This window comes from Sinocyclocheilus anshuiensis, unplaced genomic scaffold, assembly GCF_001515605.1.
Source record: "Sinocyclocheilus anshuiensis isolate Anshui unplaced genomic scaffold, SAMN03320099.WGS_v1.1 scaffold1404, whole genome shotgun sequence".
NCBI classification, from domain to species: Eukaryota; Metazoa; Chordata; class Actinopteri; order Cypriniformes; family Cyprinidae; genus Sinocyclocheilus; species Sinocyclocheilus anshuiensis.
The window spans coordinates 274721-293751 of NW_015546095.1; the positions used below are offsets into that span (position 1 = coordinate 274721).

Here is a 19031-nt window from a genome sequence, read left to right on the forward strand (position 1 = left end):
AAATATTAAACAGCACTCCATGTGGACACGCAGTACAAGGTACCATGACCAACCCCTCCCACCTAAAATTCACGCACCAAACAATACATAACAGACAGACCCAGATGAATTCCAGACAGAACTATAACAGAACAAAACAAAGTAGAGCAGAGCAGAAGTGCAGTCAGTTACTTGATGATCATTAGGCTTCAGTTAAGATCATTGGAAACCCATGGACGTGCAATCAAACCTGCTGGACATTGAACAAAAGTTATGCATAAAAACAAACTTTAAACTCCCCATACCTACCAAGAAAACAGTACAATGCTGCAATACACATGGTCGCTCACCACGCAGGATTACAGCTACTTGCAGGCCTATATCTAAAAACAAACAAAGTAATAAGCCTCTCTATTTAACAGGCAAAAACGCGTTTTTAAAACATTGACCAACCTGTAAACTGGCCAACAGCCAGCACACGACAGACAGGAGAATAACCCACCTGCTAGCACTCATCCAAAGCGTCACATGTTACCAAGAGGAAGTACCAAGGATGATACATCCCAAGCAATCAAACACTTCCCCCTTTTATATGCACAACACAGGCACTAATTGGCTCATGAAACTTACCCAACTGACCAATCATGATAAAGTACAAACACTGAGGGGTCGGTACTGAAAAGTCCATTTTTAATTTTATGCAAAATGCGATATCCGCCGACTTTATTCTGACATGTTTTCTCCCTTTTTTTCCAAACCGCGACAAACGCCAGTCTCCCTTTACTGCAGAATGCGATGTATCCGCTCAACCAATCACAGCGCACCATTCCACGCACTCTAGACAGTAATGGCGGCGCTTTGAATACACCCTAGTTCCTACATCCTAGTTTTACTCATCTATTTTGTACTTTGTGATCAACAAACAAACAAAAAAATTAGGGCTGCACTATAAATCGCATGCGATTGTCATGCGCATCTCGTCAGTAAAGCCGGTTATGTGAACAGTAAATCTCCATTACACGTGCTTTCAGATGGAGCGCATTTAATACACAGAGCCGTAGATCACTGTTATATCGCGTTCATAATCGCAGATGAGTCACATTCGATTATGAACGTGATATTGCGTAGTAGCTTGTCAGTGTAAGTGTTTTTTGTTTGTACTGTAAACAATCTCAACATAAATAATGGTGTAAAACCTGGCACTGCAAAGACCTCTGTGGGAGTTGGTGGTGTTGTCTGTGCTCCAGAGACATTTCCAGCCGAGATAATCGCAGACACTGTTATCCCAAGCCGGCCCCCTGAGCTGAGGTTATGTTTTTGAACTGTGGAGGTGAGCCTTGAATATGGTTCAATATTCATAAAAAAAAATCACGATGTGCTCAGAGCATGCTCTTGCACAAAGTTACCCTCTAATGTATGTACAAAATATTTTCTAGGAAAAGAAGGGAGAAAATAACACTAAAGACTTCATCATTTTCAGTTCTCTGAAAATCTCCAAGCTAGGCTGCAGGCTAAACGTTGAGTACACAAGTTTTCTCTTGGCCATTCCTCAAAGAAATTAAAAGACTTGCATATCTGACTCAATGTGAATCAGGACTCTCAGTTTTGTGGAAATCATGCCATCGGAAATATTGTATGTTGGCAGCCAAGGTTTTCATCTTATACTAAAACTACTATGACAAAAAAAAGTAGTAGAAAAAAAGCTAAATAATCTGACTTGTGTGACAGATTATTCTGCTGCTTTAAACCCCAGGAAAATAAAATGTAATATTTAACTTTAATAATTACATTGCTGCATGTCCTGCTGGTTTGAAAAACAAAATACAAGAGCTTTATTGAAACGGATCCATTCTTATTTTCCACCAATTTAAAGAACACACATTGAACGCAGAATTATTAGATTTACTTTGAATTGGAAACTCTTAAATCAGCAATGTATTTGAACAGCAGCCAAGAAACTTGAACAGAGTGAAAAAAAAACCCACTACAGAAAGAACTTGTCAGTAATACAAAAGTACAAGGAAAAAAAGGAGCACGTGAAACAAAGAGGTGGACAGCTAAAAAAAAGCAAGGTAATAAAAACATGCTGACAAAGGGGTCTAAAGAATAAAGTCTTTGAGTCATAGTCCTGAGCTGTCTGGAAGCTGAGCTAGCCGACAATGTGTCAGGAGAGAGGTGATCAGAGCAAATGTGATCTGGGAAATGAGATGAGAAAGACAGCCTGGGGTGGGGTGGTCTCGAGCCGCTGCCCCTTTAATCACCGACACTAAAGTGCCCTTTCGGTCCCTTTCTACAAGTTTGCAAGATGTCTGAGCAGTACAACCAAACTAATTTCCCTATTTTAAAAATAAAGCCTTGCAAGGTAACAAAATATAAAATAAAAAAAGAATGGCAATTATTTAGGCCAAAGTGGTCGAAAATAAAAATCTGTCATTTTTTTATCATTGCTATTAAAAAAAATAACATAGATACACATTAGAAATACACATAACATACAAATAACACAAACAGTGCTTAATTTTTCAGGTACAGTAGGAGTATTTAGCAGTAGCATTCAAGAAATTGAATGAACAAATATAAAAATAAAACACTACATACACTTCACTGAATAAATTATACATTGATTCTTATTAAAGCAACTGTATTAACGTAGGTGATTTTTCTCTTCGTTTTATTGTTTTATTAACATTTAAGGGATAGTTCACCCAAAAATGAAAATTCTGTCATAATTTACTCGCTGTCAAGCTGTTTTAAACCTGAATGAGTTTCTTTCTTCTATTGAACATAAAAGTTATTTTGAAGAATGTGGGTAACCAAACAGTTACTGGTCCCCAGTGACATTTATAGTATTTTTTTTCCCTACTCTCGAAGTCAATGGGGACCAGCAACTGTTTGGTTAAGATATTTTGGTTCAAAATATCTTCTTTTGTTCAGCACAAGAAAGAAATGAATACAGGTTTGGTACAACATGAGAGTGAGTAAATAATGACAGAATTAAATTTTTTTGGGTGAACTATCCCTTAGGCTGGTCGCTCACTAGAAGATTTTAAGGCCGATTTTAAGCCTGATTTGCACCCCCGAAGGATCAGGGTGTGTGGCCCGAATCGCGGCTTGTCGCAAATGATTTTTTGTCCAAAAAATCCTCTATTGTGTGGTGTCATTGTGATTATTTAACTGCTCCCGATCGAGACGGAGCGACGCCGAACTCAAATCGGGCTGCCTCTGAAGTGATACCCGCGATAGCCAATGAGAGCGAGCAAGCGTCACCTACCGTATGTTGCGTGCTTCTATAGCTGAAACTTGGCAGCCACAAACATGCCATGAAAGCAGAGAACATCACCCATATTCTTTTCTATACTTTGTTTTTCACTGTACAACAGAACGCGTGCTGCGAGAGCCAGCTGACAACATCGATTGTCCTCTATTTGTTTTTCTTCTCGAGTCACGTTTGATCTCGCGAGTGTCCGTGAGATCTCGTGTCACTGTGAAATCGTTCCTACAATCATCAAGTGTGTGGTCTGGTCTAATCATCTAGTGTGCGCTTTCAGAGGATTATAAGGCTAAAAATCGGTTGAACTGTCTTCATGTCTGTGGTCTCCCATGGTTTTAAAATCTTTTAAGATTTGAAAATCATCTAGTGTGCAGCCAGCTTTAAATGACAAGCGGCAGCATTAGTACAATTAGTCTGCTGCCATTTCTTCTTCTTCTTCTTTTAGGATTTAATGGCGATTGGCAAACCAACTTAAAAGGTGCATTCCCGCCACCTACTGGAAAGGAGTGTGAACAAAAGCCCTGCTGCCATTTAAAAAAAAAAGACAGCCAAGTATGGTGTCCCATACTCTTCTTCTTCTTCTTGTACGATTTTATGGTGGTTGACAAGCCAATTTATGGTGTATTGCCGCCACCAACTGGACTGGAGTGTGAAGCATTAACGGGAAAGAGGGAAAAAGGAACCCAAAAAAATAACAAAAAACTATTCCATAAATAAATAAAACAACCGGTAGTATTATTATGACATTTAAATTCTACTTTCTAATCCTGTTATCTTCAGATAACTAAGAATTTCTCTCATAGTACTTGTCTGTCCTGAGGCACAACTTAAAAGTGTCCCATACTCTTAATTTGTGCTCTGCATTTAACCCATCCAAGTGCACACACACAGCAGTGAGTAGTGAACACACACACAGACACCGTGAACACACACCCAGAGCGGTGGGCAGCCATTGTTGATGCGGCACCCAGGGAGAAGATGCTCAAGGGTCTCACCTCAGTCGTAGTATCATTCTCTCACCCCACCTACAATCCCTGCCGGTACTGAGACTCAAACCTGTGACCTTTGGGTTACAAGTCCGACTCTCTAACCATTAGGCCACGACTGCCCCCAGATAAAGTTGCACCACACGGGACTCGAACCCACAACAGGACGAGCTTCAAAGCCAGCGGCTTAGCAGAGTGCGCCACTCAGTTGACGCATTATCGTAGCTGTGCGTCAGTTGGTAGCTGTTAGCTGTGCCTCAGTTGGTAGCTATCGTTCCAGTCCAGACTCCTTCAGCTCTGGGGAAAGGACAGGAGACTGGTGCTTACCTCAAAACAACATATCAGTTGGCGCATTTCCATTACCCTTCAAATTGCGCAAATTGAAATTGCGAATTGAAAATACGCCTAATGGAAACGCGCCAATTTCGCAAAAACGCCCATATATTGCAAAAAAGTCTTTACGCTCGCATGAGGTGGTTTTTCAGGCAATGCGAAAAAGGAATAATTCACAAAACTGCAATGGAAATTTTTTTTTCGCATTTGCTCTCGTGGTACTGTAATACAACGATCGGTCTGCGTTACCGGTTACACTTAGAGATGTGGCTCACTGTGAGGCTGTAGTGTGTGAATGCGTCCCAGCCCCCTTAGATGCAAGGCTACATTTACACTGGTGCGGGCCATGACTGCCCTCAGACCTGCACATATCTACAGACACACATCCGTTTTTCTCTCAACTGTTTACTTTTATCTTAGACATAACCAACTGTGTTTATATGTAAACCTCATGGGTTTTTGACAGTATTAGTGTAATCAGACGCAAAAGATAACTTAGTCCAGTAATCAGGCGCTGTTTGACAGGCTTTTTAGTGTGCGCGCTCTTCAGGTGTACAAGCTCAGAAAAAGCACATGTCAGAACAGCACGCGAATGAAATGTTTAATCGGCAAGGCTTTAAAGCTCATGCAAATAATGTAATTTTGTGATCAGTGTTGCCAACTAATTTTAATGGGAAGTTGCTAAAGGAAGGTCGATTTGTTGCTAAAAGTTGCTAAATGTGCCATTGTCATTGTGCGATGATGTCATCACGACGCAAAATTGTGTCACTGCATCAAATCTCAGCAAAAAAATATAATTTATGTATGTTAATTTCGATTTGTTCGTAAAATAATATAAATGCATAATATAATAATATTAAAATATAAATAACTGTATTTTTAAATACAACATTAAATTACGTCTCTGCATCAAAGTACCGTGAGAGCTAATAGAATAGAGAGCAGACGGATCTGCATGCTTTCTAATCGCTCTCGCTGTGCTTTGATGTCAAACACCGATCGGTCTGCACAGCGCCGCTTCAAGTCGAACACACCTAATTATTATTGAACAATTGCAAATAGCAGTTAACTTAATTCACGTGATGTGTGCACTGCTAGGCATCTTTGGTTTCCTCTTTTTGTCTAATTTAGATGGAAAATGTGTGCCTTTTTATCATTTGAAATTGTCATCAAAATTGCTAAAAGTTGCCAAATAAATAAAAAACAAATAGCAAAATTTGTTGCTAGGTGCTTTTGGAAGAAAAAGTTGCTAGGGTAATCTGAAAAGTTGCTAAATCTAGCAACAAAGTTGCTAAATTGGGAACACTGTTTGTGATTGCGAATAAGTGCAGTGTTCTGAGTGTAACTCTATGGAAAGCCATGTACGTCAGAATTCGCACGCTTTTCACCGCCGTATCAATATTAAAACGCCGTTTTCATAACGCCGCCAGGCGTTAAATAAGCGCCGTTAGGCGATAAGTTAACGGCAGACGCCACCACCCGTTAAAATAACGCCACACGCCGACCGACGTTATGTTAACGCCTCACGCCACTTAAGATGCAGATTTATTTACTCATCTACATGGACACGCCTCTCATGGCTACGAGGAATCTAAGGCAAGTCGGAGCATCCAGTTTGCAAGAGCGCGAAGATGGTAAAAAATGTTTTGCAAAGTAAACACTGTATATGACTGTGAAGTGTAAATGCACATGAATTTTGTTCAATAAAATAACCTTTCTTATTTCCTGAATAAATCAGCCATTTGAACGAATGGACTCAATGATTTTTAAACATTTACTGGCACCCACTGGCAGTTTTTTTGATGCATTTGTGAGTATCATTTCAGTTTATATTTAAAATATTTTGGGGATAGTTTCACAAAAATTGAAATTCTGTTTATTTACATTTACCTACCCCAATGTTGTTTCAAACCTAAATGTCTTTATTTCTTTTGAGAAACATAAGAAGATATTTTAAAGAATGCTGGTAACCAAACTGTTTTAGTCTGTAAATATATGTAAATACTGATTCAGATGCAGCTTAAAAAAATAAAAAGTATTGTCAGTGTAGCCTAAAAGTTTGTGTAATAAATTGTAAATTAAATATTTCTTTCTAAAGCAACATTTTGTTTGCTTTTTCTCATTCTTTGCTTTTCTCGCTTTTTCTCATTCTTTGCTTTTCTCATTTAACACAGTTATATGACTTTAAAATATCTTTTGAGGGTACTTTTTCTTCCTTTTTAAAAAACATAACATGATATACTATTTAAAACAAAACAAAAAAGTATGCTCTAATTTTTATTATTATTATTTTATTTACTTTTTAAAAACTTTTACTTTTTAGACTTCAAACCATGCTGAGGAGCCTGGAATGGGCAAAGGGGAGGCTTCTACATACTCAGGCAGCAGATGAGATAATCCTGCTTTAAACAAAGCAGATATGTCTTCGGCCAAAAGTGGCTTCTCCTCGTACATAAATACCTCTTTAAAGAGCTCAGGATGCTTTTGTATCAAAGGCAAAAGCCCAAGACACTCCAGGCCCTCTTTAAATCTAGATAAACAAAACATGTACACGATGTGAATCAATGACAAAATATTACTGTTAATTTGTCAGGTGAAAATATCTGTACATTCTTATACTCACTGTTCCAAGGAATCCCTCAACCTGTTCTCAGTGAAAAACTTGGTAGCCGATTCCACCAAGTTGTCTCTGTCCTCTAACGTCTGGATGTGCCATAGAGACCCCAGCATACTTAATTGGTCAGACGCCTCCATGATAGCACACTGTGCGTCATTTACATTCTGTGCCGACTGGATCTAAATTGACAATGAATTTAACACAAAATTAGCCGTTAAATACAATAAACAAAATACTTTAAAATATTTAATGCACACACAAAGCCTTTAAGTAAGAGCTTTTTAAGGTTAAGGTTAACAATTTCAACATTCTAAGATATTACAACTATCGCCAAATTACCATTACTAACAAAGCAACAGCTGGCATAAATGAAAATGTGTAATACATAAACTAACCTTGGTCATCTTTGCTCTGAAGTCGTAGTCCACAATCTCTTGAAGGTCTGGTACTGGGGGCTGAAGTTTGCACACCTGACAGAACAGTCTTTCTGAAAAAAAATGTTGCTCCACACCACCATGTACCAGGCACACAGCTATCATCCGTCCAACTAGTTTGTACATTCCATTGTACAGTGCTGTAACACATGGGAAAAGCATTATTATGTCTATAAACAATGCTTAGAAAATGTGTGCTGCTAATGGGTGTAAACATGTATTAAATTATTGACAAATTAATCACTTTTTTTCCACATGGGCACTAGGTGTTAACTTTAATAATTAAAGATGCTTTGTTTAAAGACCTGATGACATTAAATGTGAAAATGTGCAGAATTACAGAAAATTATAAATGAGGCAAACACTTTTTCCACAATGCTTAATGTAAACACACACAAAAAAAAACATTAGACAACAGGTTACCTTTGGAATTGCAGGCAAGTGTTTTTTTCCAGTCCTCTCCATCAAATATTTCGCATGAGTGGATTTCCCTCATCAGCAAAGTTAAAAATTCTCTTGTAGGTCCACCCTCATCAGCTGCTCCCTCACCAATCCCATCAGCATCTCTGAACACAACGTCTAGTTTTGCCTCAGGGTTAAAACGTTGGCGTCGGAAGGCTCTGATACCTCTGTCTATGATGTTGCATCGTGTTGCATTGATTTGGTTGGAAATGGGTGCAGCCGTAAAATCCACTTTGTTTGACATAGTATTTAACAATGATTTGAGGTCAACACTGAAAACAAGAAATAAAACAAAATGTTACTTCTTCTTTTGATTCAACTATAAATACATGTCTAACAACAATATCAAATCACTTGCTCATACTCATCTTCATCCGAGATATAAATATCTGTGTCTGGACTGAGTAAAGAAAATGCCACTGGAACTTCTGGAGAGGAGACCACGGCTAGAGCTGGAGCTGGAGAGGAGGCCACGGCTAGAGCTGGAACTCGAGAGGAGGCCACGGCTAGAGCTGGAGCTGGAGAGGAGGCCACGGCTAGAGCTGGAACTCGAGAGGAGGCCACGGCTAGAGCTGGAACTCGAGAGGAGGCCACGGCTAGAGCTGGAGCTGGAGAGGAGGCCACGGCTAGAGCTGGAACTCGAGAGGAGGCCACGGCTAGAGCTGGAACTCGTATTCTTATATTTTAAATAATTCATAAGTCTATTTTCTAAGTATGATGAGTATATTTAAAAGTGTATGAAAGATTTGTTCAAGTGGCAACTAAATGCATTTTAATACAGGGATAGCATGTTAAAAGCACACATGAGCTATGGGATTTCATCAAACATATCTTAATTTGTGTTCTCAAAGATGAACAAAGGTCTTATGGGTTTGGTTCCCCCGGGATGGAACATAAAAGGGGAGGGGGGAGAGAGAGAGAGATAACAGCTTCAGGTTGATGTCATACCTTCCACATTTATGAGCCAGTCCCTCCAGAAACAGAATGTTCTACTCTCCACTACTCTCCTGTTGCTGCCAACTGGAGAAAGTTCTGCTTTAAACAAAGCAGATATGTCCCTGGAGCTGGAGCTGGAGAGGAGGCCACGGCTAGAGCTGGAGCGGAGGCCATGGCTAGAGCTGGAGCTGGAGATGAGTTCACTTGTGCAAGTGCAGAATTACTCTGTAAAATTGAACAACTGCGTTCTTTCATTTGAATGTACTATTGTTCATGCAATACTTATAGCACTATTGCTTATACATTATACAAAGGAAGCAATAAAATAATAGGATGCTGTCCAACATATGAAGACTGATATGATATATATCAAACACTAGGAACACAGTTTCTACACAATACTGCAGACACAAAGAGGCCTTTGAATATTATATTAGATTACCTTCTCCTGTACATAAAGTGCTGATCTTCCTAGCTGCCCACTAGCAATTATGGCTGCTGGGGTTTTTGACTCCAGACTCAAACGTGAAACCTGCCCGACTTCCCGTTGTATCACCCTTGTATCAAACCAACTGCAAAAAATTTTTAATTTACAGTTACAGTTTGTAACTTACATATTTGTTTTACTCCTTTAGGCCAAACAGTGTTGTAGTTTAATGGATTTAAATGGGTTAAATATTTGTAAAAAAAAAATGAAATCTAAGCTATGTGCAATATAAGGAATGAAATATTCTGAGTAATGTACTGGTGACTACCTTTAAGTCAACAGTGTTATAACTTAGTTTTATGGATTTACATTGCATGAATTTTCAGTATTGCATTCATTTAAAGTTCTAAAATTATTTTAAGACATATGTCCCAATAAAAAAATCTTGCTATGCGCTAAAACAGGGATATTTTTATGAACATTGTACTATTAGTGTTTTTTATTATAATGTCATGGTTTAAATTGTGTAATTAAATCATCCAATTGATTTATAGGGCTAATTAATATATTTTATTTAAAGTATTTACAGATAGATAGATAGATAGACATACAGACATATGAGGACCCAATTCAAAAAACAGCTGTGTGCTATAACAGATATTTTCTGAACATTTCACTATTTAGTTTATTAGTTTAAAGGACATATAAAGTGCTAATTTCAAAAACAGAGCCTGGTGCTATAAAAGGGATATTTTTCTGAACACTTTACTATTAGTTTGTTATCATAATGTCATGGGCTAATAAAAATATTTTCTTTAAATTAAATCTTGTGCTATGCAAAAGGCATTTGTATGTAGGCTTATCTGAGTTGGTTTGGGCTCTAAACACGAAATGCCTAACGTTAAAATAACTTTACAGCCGTTCCTTACCTACCTGTCTACAAGACTTTGTTCTCCATGCTCTGGAGGTGGTGATTCGAGTAAACTGTCAAGTTGGGCATTTATGCGATCCCTAATCCCACTCAGACGTCTTCTAAAATGATTAGGTACTCCAGACATCTTGGTTGCTCTCTGATAAAGAGATTAATAATGACCTAATAATCGGAAAGCGCGCCAGACACTACATCCGGTGCTGCACCGGAAGCCCTGCATAGACCTTAAGATACAACTTTTTTTATTTTGTTTTGTTTTATTTTATTGAACAAAATTCATGTGCATTTACACTTCACAGTCATATACAGTGTTTACTTTGCAAAACATTTTTTGCCATCTTCGCGCTCTTGCAAACTGGATGCTCCGACTTGCCGTAGATTCCTTGTAGCCATGAGAGGCGTGTCCATGTAGATGAGCAAATAAATCTGCATCTTAAGTGGCGTGAGGCGTTAACATAACGTCGGTCGGCGTGTGGCATTATTTTAATGCCTGGTGGCGTCTGCCGTTAACTTATCGCCTAACGGCGCTTATTTAACGCCTGGCGGCGTTCTGAAAACGGCGTTTTAATATTGATACGGCGGTGAAAAGCGTGCGAATTCTGACCCAATGGCTTTCCATATAACTCTACCACTGAGTTAGCATTCCATGTGAATGTGTGTATGTATAATATATTGAGATGGAGGCACCAGAAACTGCAACTGATAGAATGTGCGCTGTAGCACGATACTACGATATTTCTTCAAAAGCAGATTGTGGAGACATTTTAATCGTCCACGATCAAAAAACATGATATCGCACACCCCTACGGTCACATTTTTATTTAAAAATGTTTAGGCATATATTTTCTGCTCATATTTTTGGCCTTTCTCTTTCAGCCAAAAAGTGATGATGCCATTTTTAGCTGTCAAAATTAGGTTCCCATTCTCATGTATTGTATCTCATGTATTGTAAAATGATGTACTGGGGTCCACCCTATTCCACCAAGGTCCACTTACTTTAAAATTTCTGGCCTCACCACTGGTGTGCTTTACTGTGTGCATCACACAAACAATAATTTTTTAAAGAAAAAGTAATTTCAAGAAATAAAAAACAAAGATTCAAAAGACCAACGAAAATGAGATTTTTCATCATTCTTTTAAATCTACTTTTCCTTCCTAACGTTCTCCCTCAACAGTTCACCCAGCACTCCACAAAACTAGATCAGAAAACAAGCCAAATATTCTCCTTCATTCACAATCTATTCAACAGTCGCCAGCTTTTTCGCCCAGAGAGAAATTTCACTATATCCTTTAAAGTCACCATGAAATCAAAATTGAAAATACTGTAGTGTTTATTATAAATAATTTATCCGTGCACTTCATTATTTTTTTTTAATTCACGTGTCCTCGTAATCTTTAATCAAAAACGTTAACCTCCCCTCCCCCTCAAAACGACTCATCTTCTCTTCTGGTCATGAGCTATGGCGCAAGGGCGGAGCTAGGATAAACAAAAGCTAGCTAGCTGTAAAGCTGGGATAAACAACAGGGGAAAAAGCTGAAGCTGATGCTTCACTTTATAGCACTGACATCAGTCATGAGGTACGTTACCACTAAACATTGAAAAGATATTAGGATATTACGACAACATTACTCATAGGACATCGCAAACTAATTTTTTTCATGAATATGACTTAACCTGATGGAGGACGTGCTCAGTCATTCAGGCAGTCTCTCTCTCTCTCGCGCGCATGTTTAGGCATGTCTTGTGCCGTTGATCGTCGTCGTCATCCTTAATAAATAAAACATTTATTCATGCTTGGGTGTCGGCTGTGAATCCAGTGGAGAGAAATCCCCCACCACTAACTGCAAACTGGTATTCAGATCTGCCTCCATTTTGTTAGCAACACCCCAACTTCCAACGATCCAATCAATTCCCGAAAGGACGAAATCAAGTCCCGCCCTCTCATTTCAGATGCCGTTTAACTCGGATATACGTCACAGTAGAGAAGAAAAGACAATAGCAACTTCAGTTTCATGCCGACTTTAAACAAGATTTAGGTTTTAAATCGCACAGCGAGGGAGCCTTAAAAAAGTGAATGTTTCGGGAGAAAATGATACCCCAGCACAGAGTGCAATGCGAGTTCTAACTATTAAACCACTACCTCCCGCTGTGGTGTTTATTGTAGTGTAGGGCTCTCAGCTGCACATGTGATGGTAAAATTGCTGACTCCGGCAGTAAGGAAACTTAGCTGTTCCCACAGTGCATGCCACAGGAGATGAAAGATTTCTGAAGAGAAAAATCTAGGGCAAACTTATCGAAACAACAAGATTGTCACAAGAAATCTTCTTTAAGTGAAAAGACAAAATAAGAATAGAAAGAGTGGGAAACGATAAGATTCTTTCCTGCTTGCACATGGTCTCTGACAGAGACCTGTGAGAGGCCTCTGACATCCCTAGAGGATGTTTGTGTCTGAAAGCATCAATCACCTTCAGCTGACGGGATAGTGCCAACATTCTCTCTCAGCACAGAGAGCACAAACAACAAACTTTCTCGTCATCTCATGTCAACTCTAATAACAAGCAAGACAGCGATATTAATGTTGTTAATTAAGCTGAACAATCTTATGGCACATCAGTAGCAGGTAATTGACGTGGAGTTGAAATACAGCTTGAAAACATGTAACAACAGTATTCAAAATGTCAAATTTTATGTGGAGAACAAAGGAAAATAGTGAAAACACTGGCCTGTCCATTCAAAAGTCTGTAAAAAATAGGGCACAATGTACTGTATAATATGAAGGAATTTATTTTTTACAGGTGTTTTACCAGTATTTCGAATTTTTGGATAATGTCTTGTGTAATAAGCTGCCAGTACTTTTTCTGTTATTTTACAGATTTATTTATTACAGTGAAAAAAGAAAAATACTATATATAGTATACTAATATATAATATATATAAACTGTATATACAGTATGTAAATACTAATATAAATTATGCTTACATCTGGCTGTCTGCAACAGTGAGACATGGATGTCAGTTTAAGTGCTTTTCTCACACAACTCAAAATATAGTTTGAATGAAACAAAAGCTCATCTACAAACCTGTAACAACAGACAAACACATAACATGCATTGTCTCAACAACAAAACAGGACTTTTTAGGCACAATGAACAACTTGCTATTTTGAGATTCTTTAATCATAAACTGTTATGAATCATGTCTGCAAAGTTCAAGTTCAGGTTAACATGAACTAACAAGCAATCCATGCATTCCTAAACAGACTGCATCAAATTAATATACACTGGCAAAATGAGCAGTACTGACTGAACTCCACTAAACAGACAAATTAGGCCAATAGACAAAGGCGAGTAACTCTCAACAAAGGCTACATCATATCTGAACCTATTTCCATCCACACAAAAGTTCATGAACTCAGGCAAATGGAGAATCTAGCACATTTACAAAATAAAAATTAAGTTCAAAAGTTCACATGTGAAACAGCAAGAGAACGCTTAAGTGTTGGAGGATGGGTTTGTGACCAGCGCACAATGATGTGTTTTGTGTAGCACAGGGTGTGAGAGTTCTGCATCAATGTGCCTTTACTTCCCAATTATCTTACAGCAGGCCTTCTGTCTCGTCTGCTACTACTCATTAGGGTTTCTTTTTATCAAAAATAACTAAAACAAACTTTAAAAGGGATCCTTAAGCAAACAATTAAGGCTACAAATGAATGCTTTTCAAATGCCAATTAGAGCCACAATAATTGCAGACAATGCTTTTACGGCTTGACCTAGCCTACTCAAAATCCCCGAAGAGACAACAACCTGCTTTTGTTTGTTTAAAATGTGTCAGATTGTTGTGATCCATCTGTGGTTCTTATGAACTTTAGACCAACTCCTAATTTCAAACCTCACCTTGAGTTTAGTTTAGCCTAATGCATTAATCTTAATCTAGTAAACCATCCTATTGTTTTAAGTAGGCAGTCTCTTGGCTATCGCCATTGGCAATTAAGATGAAGTTGTTATTTTGGTTACAATGATAAATGCATTAAGATTGATGCATATGGACATGTTAATAGTAAATAAAAATTAGACTGAATGCTGATTAAAACTAGCTACATTAAGCACCCCTTCTGCAGTGAGAATATAATGTGCTTTAAGATTGGATTCATCACTCAATGATTATGTTCTGCTTTCTTTACAAAGTTAAATTAATGAATATTTGAATGCTATTCCCCCATTTAATATAAAATCGAAATATAATATTTATATACAAAAATCAGACAATAAGCTAATTGATGTTTTTGCATAACATGGGTTTGTCCATTCATTCATATTTGTGAGAAGCCCTCGGTGCTCCCACAAAATTTGACGCACCCAACAACACATATGTCTGGTGGAAACAGGGCCAAAGATTTTCCACGCAGTCTGATCCTTAGAGTTAAACAGACATTTTTCCTACTGTACCTTTAAAACCTCTAAGTAATTGCCCTCTGCTTATGATTGACTAACCTTTCTGGTTGTGAAGTTCAGGGAAGCATTTAAATGTTGGTGGTCGTATTTTAATATGCTCATGGTTGTGACATCTTGGTGGATTATAAGGGAGATCTGTGTCATGAAAGATACAAAATGTCTACATTAGTTGGTAGTTGGTGCAAACTGATGATGGCACATCTGATCACTTATTTAAATTTTCATATACTCCAGTCATTTGATCAGGCTTATTCGTGGTGAAGGGGTCAGGACCCTTACAAGATTATATTACTTTGTTTTTCTGTCATGCTCTCCCTTTTGAATGGAGGCAGTTTGTGCCAAGGATTTTTTTTTCATTATATGATTAATTGTTTGTGAGAGGTAGAGTACAAACAAAATAAATTGTACATAGCAGGTCAGTAGTAACCAGCGCCTGAGGTCACAACTACCTCTAATGTGGAGCAGCAATGAGAAACTCAAGAGTGTGTATCATTTCACACCATGCCAGGATATATGAACATGAGGTCCTGCTACCCATGAGGACTGTTGCACCGCATAAACAATTCTCATTTAATCTGATATGTTGGTATGATATTCCCCAGCATCAGGACTGTTGAAAGTGCTAGTTTCTGGAAAACATCTGCAAGCATGGCACTGATGATTTTTTATTTATCGGTTAAATTTATGCTTTAAAGATTTTACTATCATAAGTGGAAAATAACAACTCTATCGCTAACATTTATCATCACATTAAAATTACTTTAAATATTTGGGCAAATTATATCCAACAGCCATAACCTGACTGATATTTTCATACGCACCATATAATAATAGATGAGCATTCTATGTGTTTCAATGTTTAAATCATAGCTCATGGTTCATGTTGATATTGTGGAAATATATATTTATGTAAATATGCACCTATATGTTAAACTATGAATTATGAATGGGGGGTTGAAAACCTGATTTATAGGGTCCATCTGTTGATATGCAATCTTGAGTCACTTCGTATGAATAATCCTATTATCTAATCAATTATTCATGTTTCATCATCATTCTTTTAAAACTTCCAGCCAGTCAGATGATTGGTTGTACTTGGTTGTACATGAATAAACATGCTTAGAAGAAGGCTTAATACTGATTATACTGTTGAGAAGATCCTATCAAAAGCTGCACCCCTGGGACATAGAGAAACGTTTTTTTATGGAGAAGCATAATTTTTTTAATCAATAAAAAATAAGTCTTTTAAGCATAAGTCTTTGTTGTAACAGATGAAATTGTGTCCCCTGTGTTCTGGGGCTGATGAGGCAGAGCTCTAGAGAAGTCATTCAGCATGACTGTCTTCTCTTGTAGAGTTCTTTGTAAACAACTTTATAAACAACAAGCCATGAATATTTTTATGTCTTATGAACTCGACTAACTGAAGACTGAACTGAAACTTAAAATGAGTGGCATGGACCGCTTTATTATATTTCCATTAAGCTTTTGTGTCCTTTTTTAAGCTTAAAGGCCTCAGTTTGCTTTTATTATCAATTCCATTGAATAGAGTGACCAATACCATCTTCAATATCCTTTTATATTCTAGGAAAGAAAGTAAGTCATACGGGTTTGGAATGAAAGGCGGGTGACTAAATGGCAGAAGGGACAATTTTAGGCCAAAAGAAAAATTTATGTACCCTAAAAGAATACATTGTTTAACAAACAACACAATTTGTCTAGAAAATATAATTTTCTAGTAATACAAGACATGCTGTAGAATTGCAATTTCACTAAAAAGATTTAGTCCAAACTTACTTAAGTGCAAATGAATTATAATTTTTTGATCAGGAAAACCTCATGAGCTTTATTAACAGAATAGCTGCACTGGCTTTATTAAAAGGTGCATGGCATATATAGGGAATACTCTGCAGATAAGCTTCATTATAAATCAGAATCCCACTGCCTATTTTATTAAAAAGCCACACAAATGTATTTAATGAAAACATTTTCTATCTAACAAAACGCTATGAGTGCTCTTTGATTATGAATGTCTGTTTGTCCTTTTAAAAACATGTTTACTGTGTTGTTGCTTATGTTTAGTTCTGATCATAACAGTGTTGCGAATCAGCTCATGGAGAAATATGAATAATTAATCATAACTAGTTATAATTAATTATAAATATTTAGATCCGCTGTAGATATTTACTTGACCTCTCAGGGTCAACTGTCTGTCAATTCTAAGAATGTTAATTTCCTGATTAAGGTAAATAAATTTCTTACTGTACAGTTCTACAGAGAGCCTGTAGCATAAATCGGCATGATTAAGGGACTCCAGTTATGAGCAAACAATGAACAACGTCAAGTGTGATACAAGTAAGACTTTATTAACTACAGTACATAAACACTTAAACTAGTCTAACATACTACATAAACACTTAAACTGGTCTGACATACACATACACACACACACACACACACACACACACACACATACAGTTGGTATAGGAAATGGTTAAAGCTTAACGCAGTAGAGAGAAGAGAAAATAAGAATATGAAGTTATGGAACCATTTGCATATTCAGCAGATCTACAGCCTGAAGGGAACATCATGAATAACTGATTTGTTAAATCAAATGAAAAATTGTGTGTTTGATTGGTCCAGACGCTACAACAGTTTTAGTGTTACAGAAAGTGTAATTAGCCTCTTTTTCACACCAGCATGAGAAACTCTGGCTCATTTTTAGCGTGCGAGAGCTACAGGAGAGTTGAGCCCAGGTCTCAGGTCCTGTATGTGTGAAGGGGCAGATGATTCAACAGCTCAGGCCCATTGGCTCAGTCAGGATGAAAATATTCATAATGGATTAAAATGTGGCATATGATGGGTCACTGTGTATTTGGACGCTTCAATGTCAGACAGAAGGGGGTGAAGGCAAGTAACATAATATTTCAGAAGTGTCTAATTTTGCAAAAATCTTTATTTCAAGAGGATTCTGCTATTTGCTGATGATGCTATACTGAAAATTATCATATTATATACTTGTTGACTCAGATGAGGGCAGAATTTGAGAATTGTGTTTTCCTTCGTCTGTACTGGTGAAAACTTACCTCTGACAGAGGCAGAGAATTTTAGTGTTTGATTTTTAGAAAATAAAAAAATGTGTTTGCAGTAATATACAGTACAGTTAATTTCTATGGTATCTATAGTTATAATTAGAAATGTGCAGCTCATATATTTGATCAACTTAATTATGTTTTACAAAAATGTTATCCACGCTTTAAAGTTTTCTAAATCATCCTTTTAGCCACAGAAAAAAAGTTAATTGCAATATACAAAGCAATCATCCTAGCAAAATGACGAACACTGCAACAATTTACAGTAATTAATACACTTTTGTTACCCAAAACAGTTTCTGCTGGATTTAGTGCATTATATTGTTTACATATGACTATATTTAATTCAGATTTCACACAGATTATACAGACACACTGCAAAGCTGAGGAGCTCTAGCGTTTTTGAGCAGAATTCTCCAGCTGCAGTGGACAGGTGCCATACAAGCAGACTGATATACAGTATAGCGCTGCCATGGGTGACAGCAAATAGTAGGAAATATCAGACCATGATGAGACCAATGATGTGAATAAAGTATTAATTGATTAAATCAATGTGCACAGAGCTTTACTATACATACGTGCATGCATACTGTATATGAAGACTTCATATGCAAAAGCCTCAAAGTGCCATCTGATATTTTCTTCTAAAATCAGCATTTTTATCATGCTCCTATGGTTGGGTTCAGTAATTTCACTTTATTGGCAATGGATAGGTCCTTTTCGTTGCCATTAAAATGAAATGACTGAACATAAACATAGAAACAAAATGCTAATTTTAGAAGAAAATGTCAGATGGCTTTTGCATTTTTCTTCACACACACACACACACACACACACACACACACACACACCTACCCGTTTGTCGGGCTAGAAGGACAATTTTTGAAATTTTTCGCAAATTAGACTGGGCACAGGGCTGTGGGGACACCGGGTTCCAGTGGTGCTAGAGCTACAAAAAACATATCAAAAAAGTGTAATGTAGTGTAACCTATCAACTGCCTCACATATGAGCATTGGCACTATATTCACTGTATTATGTGCTGTCATTTGATAGGAGGTCTGTGCATTACTTTTATAGGTAAGCGATTTGAACACGCACAGATCCTGTCATCCA

At 37.4% G+C, this 19031-nt stretch overlaps 1 protein-coding gene across 1 annotated transcript; it reads right to left on the minus strand.

The window, feature by feature from the left end:
- Window positions 1-6888: 6888 nt before the first annotated feature.
- On the minus strand, window positions 6889-8673 carry LOC107700208 (G2/M phase-specific E3 ubiquitin-protein ligase-like). The gene is made up of 5 exons (XM_016501788.1): window positions 8441-8673; window positions 8044-8354; window positions 7582-7760; window positions 7193-7365; window positions 6889-7099 (listed from the first exon to the last, which is right to left on the minus strand). Exons 2-5 carry the CDS (start codon window positions 8324-8326, stop codon window positions 6889-6891), a joined length of 846 nt encoding a protein of 281 aa, XP_016357274.1. The 5' UTR covers window positions 8327-8354; window positions 8441-8673.
- Between the last annotated feature and the right edge of the window lie 10358 nt (window positions 8674-19031).

What these genes read in the sequence shown, in the direction of transcription:
- LOC107700208 (XM_016501788.1), bottom strand. Translation starts at nt 8,326, where the DNA reads ATGTCAAACAAAGTGGATTTTACGGCTGCACCCATTTCCAACCAAATC. An exon ending in TCAGAGCAAAGATGACCAAG is followed by an intron (nt 7,366 to 7,581) that starts GTTAGTTTATGT and finishes TTGTCAATTTAG; the next exon opens with ATCCAGTCGGCACAGAATGT. An exon ending in TTGAGGGATTCCTTGGAACA is followed by an intron (nt 7,100 to 7,192) that starts GTGAGTATAAGA and finishes TTGTTTATCTAG; the next exon opens with ATTTAAAGAGGGCCTGGAGT.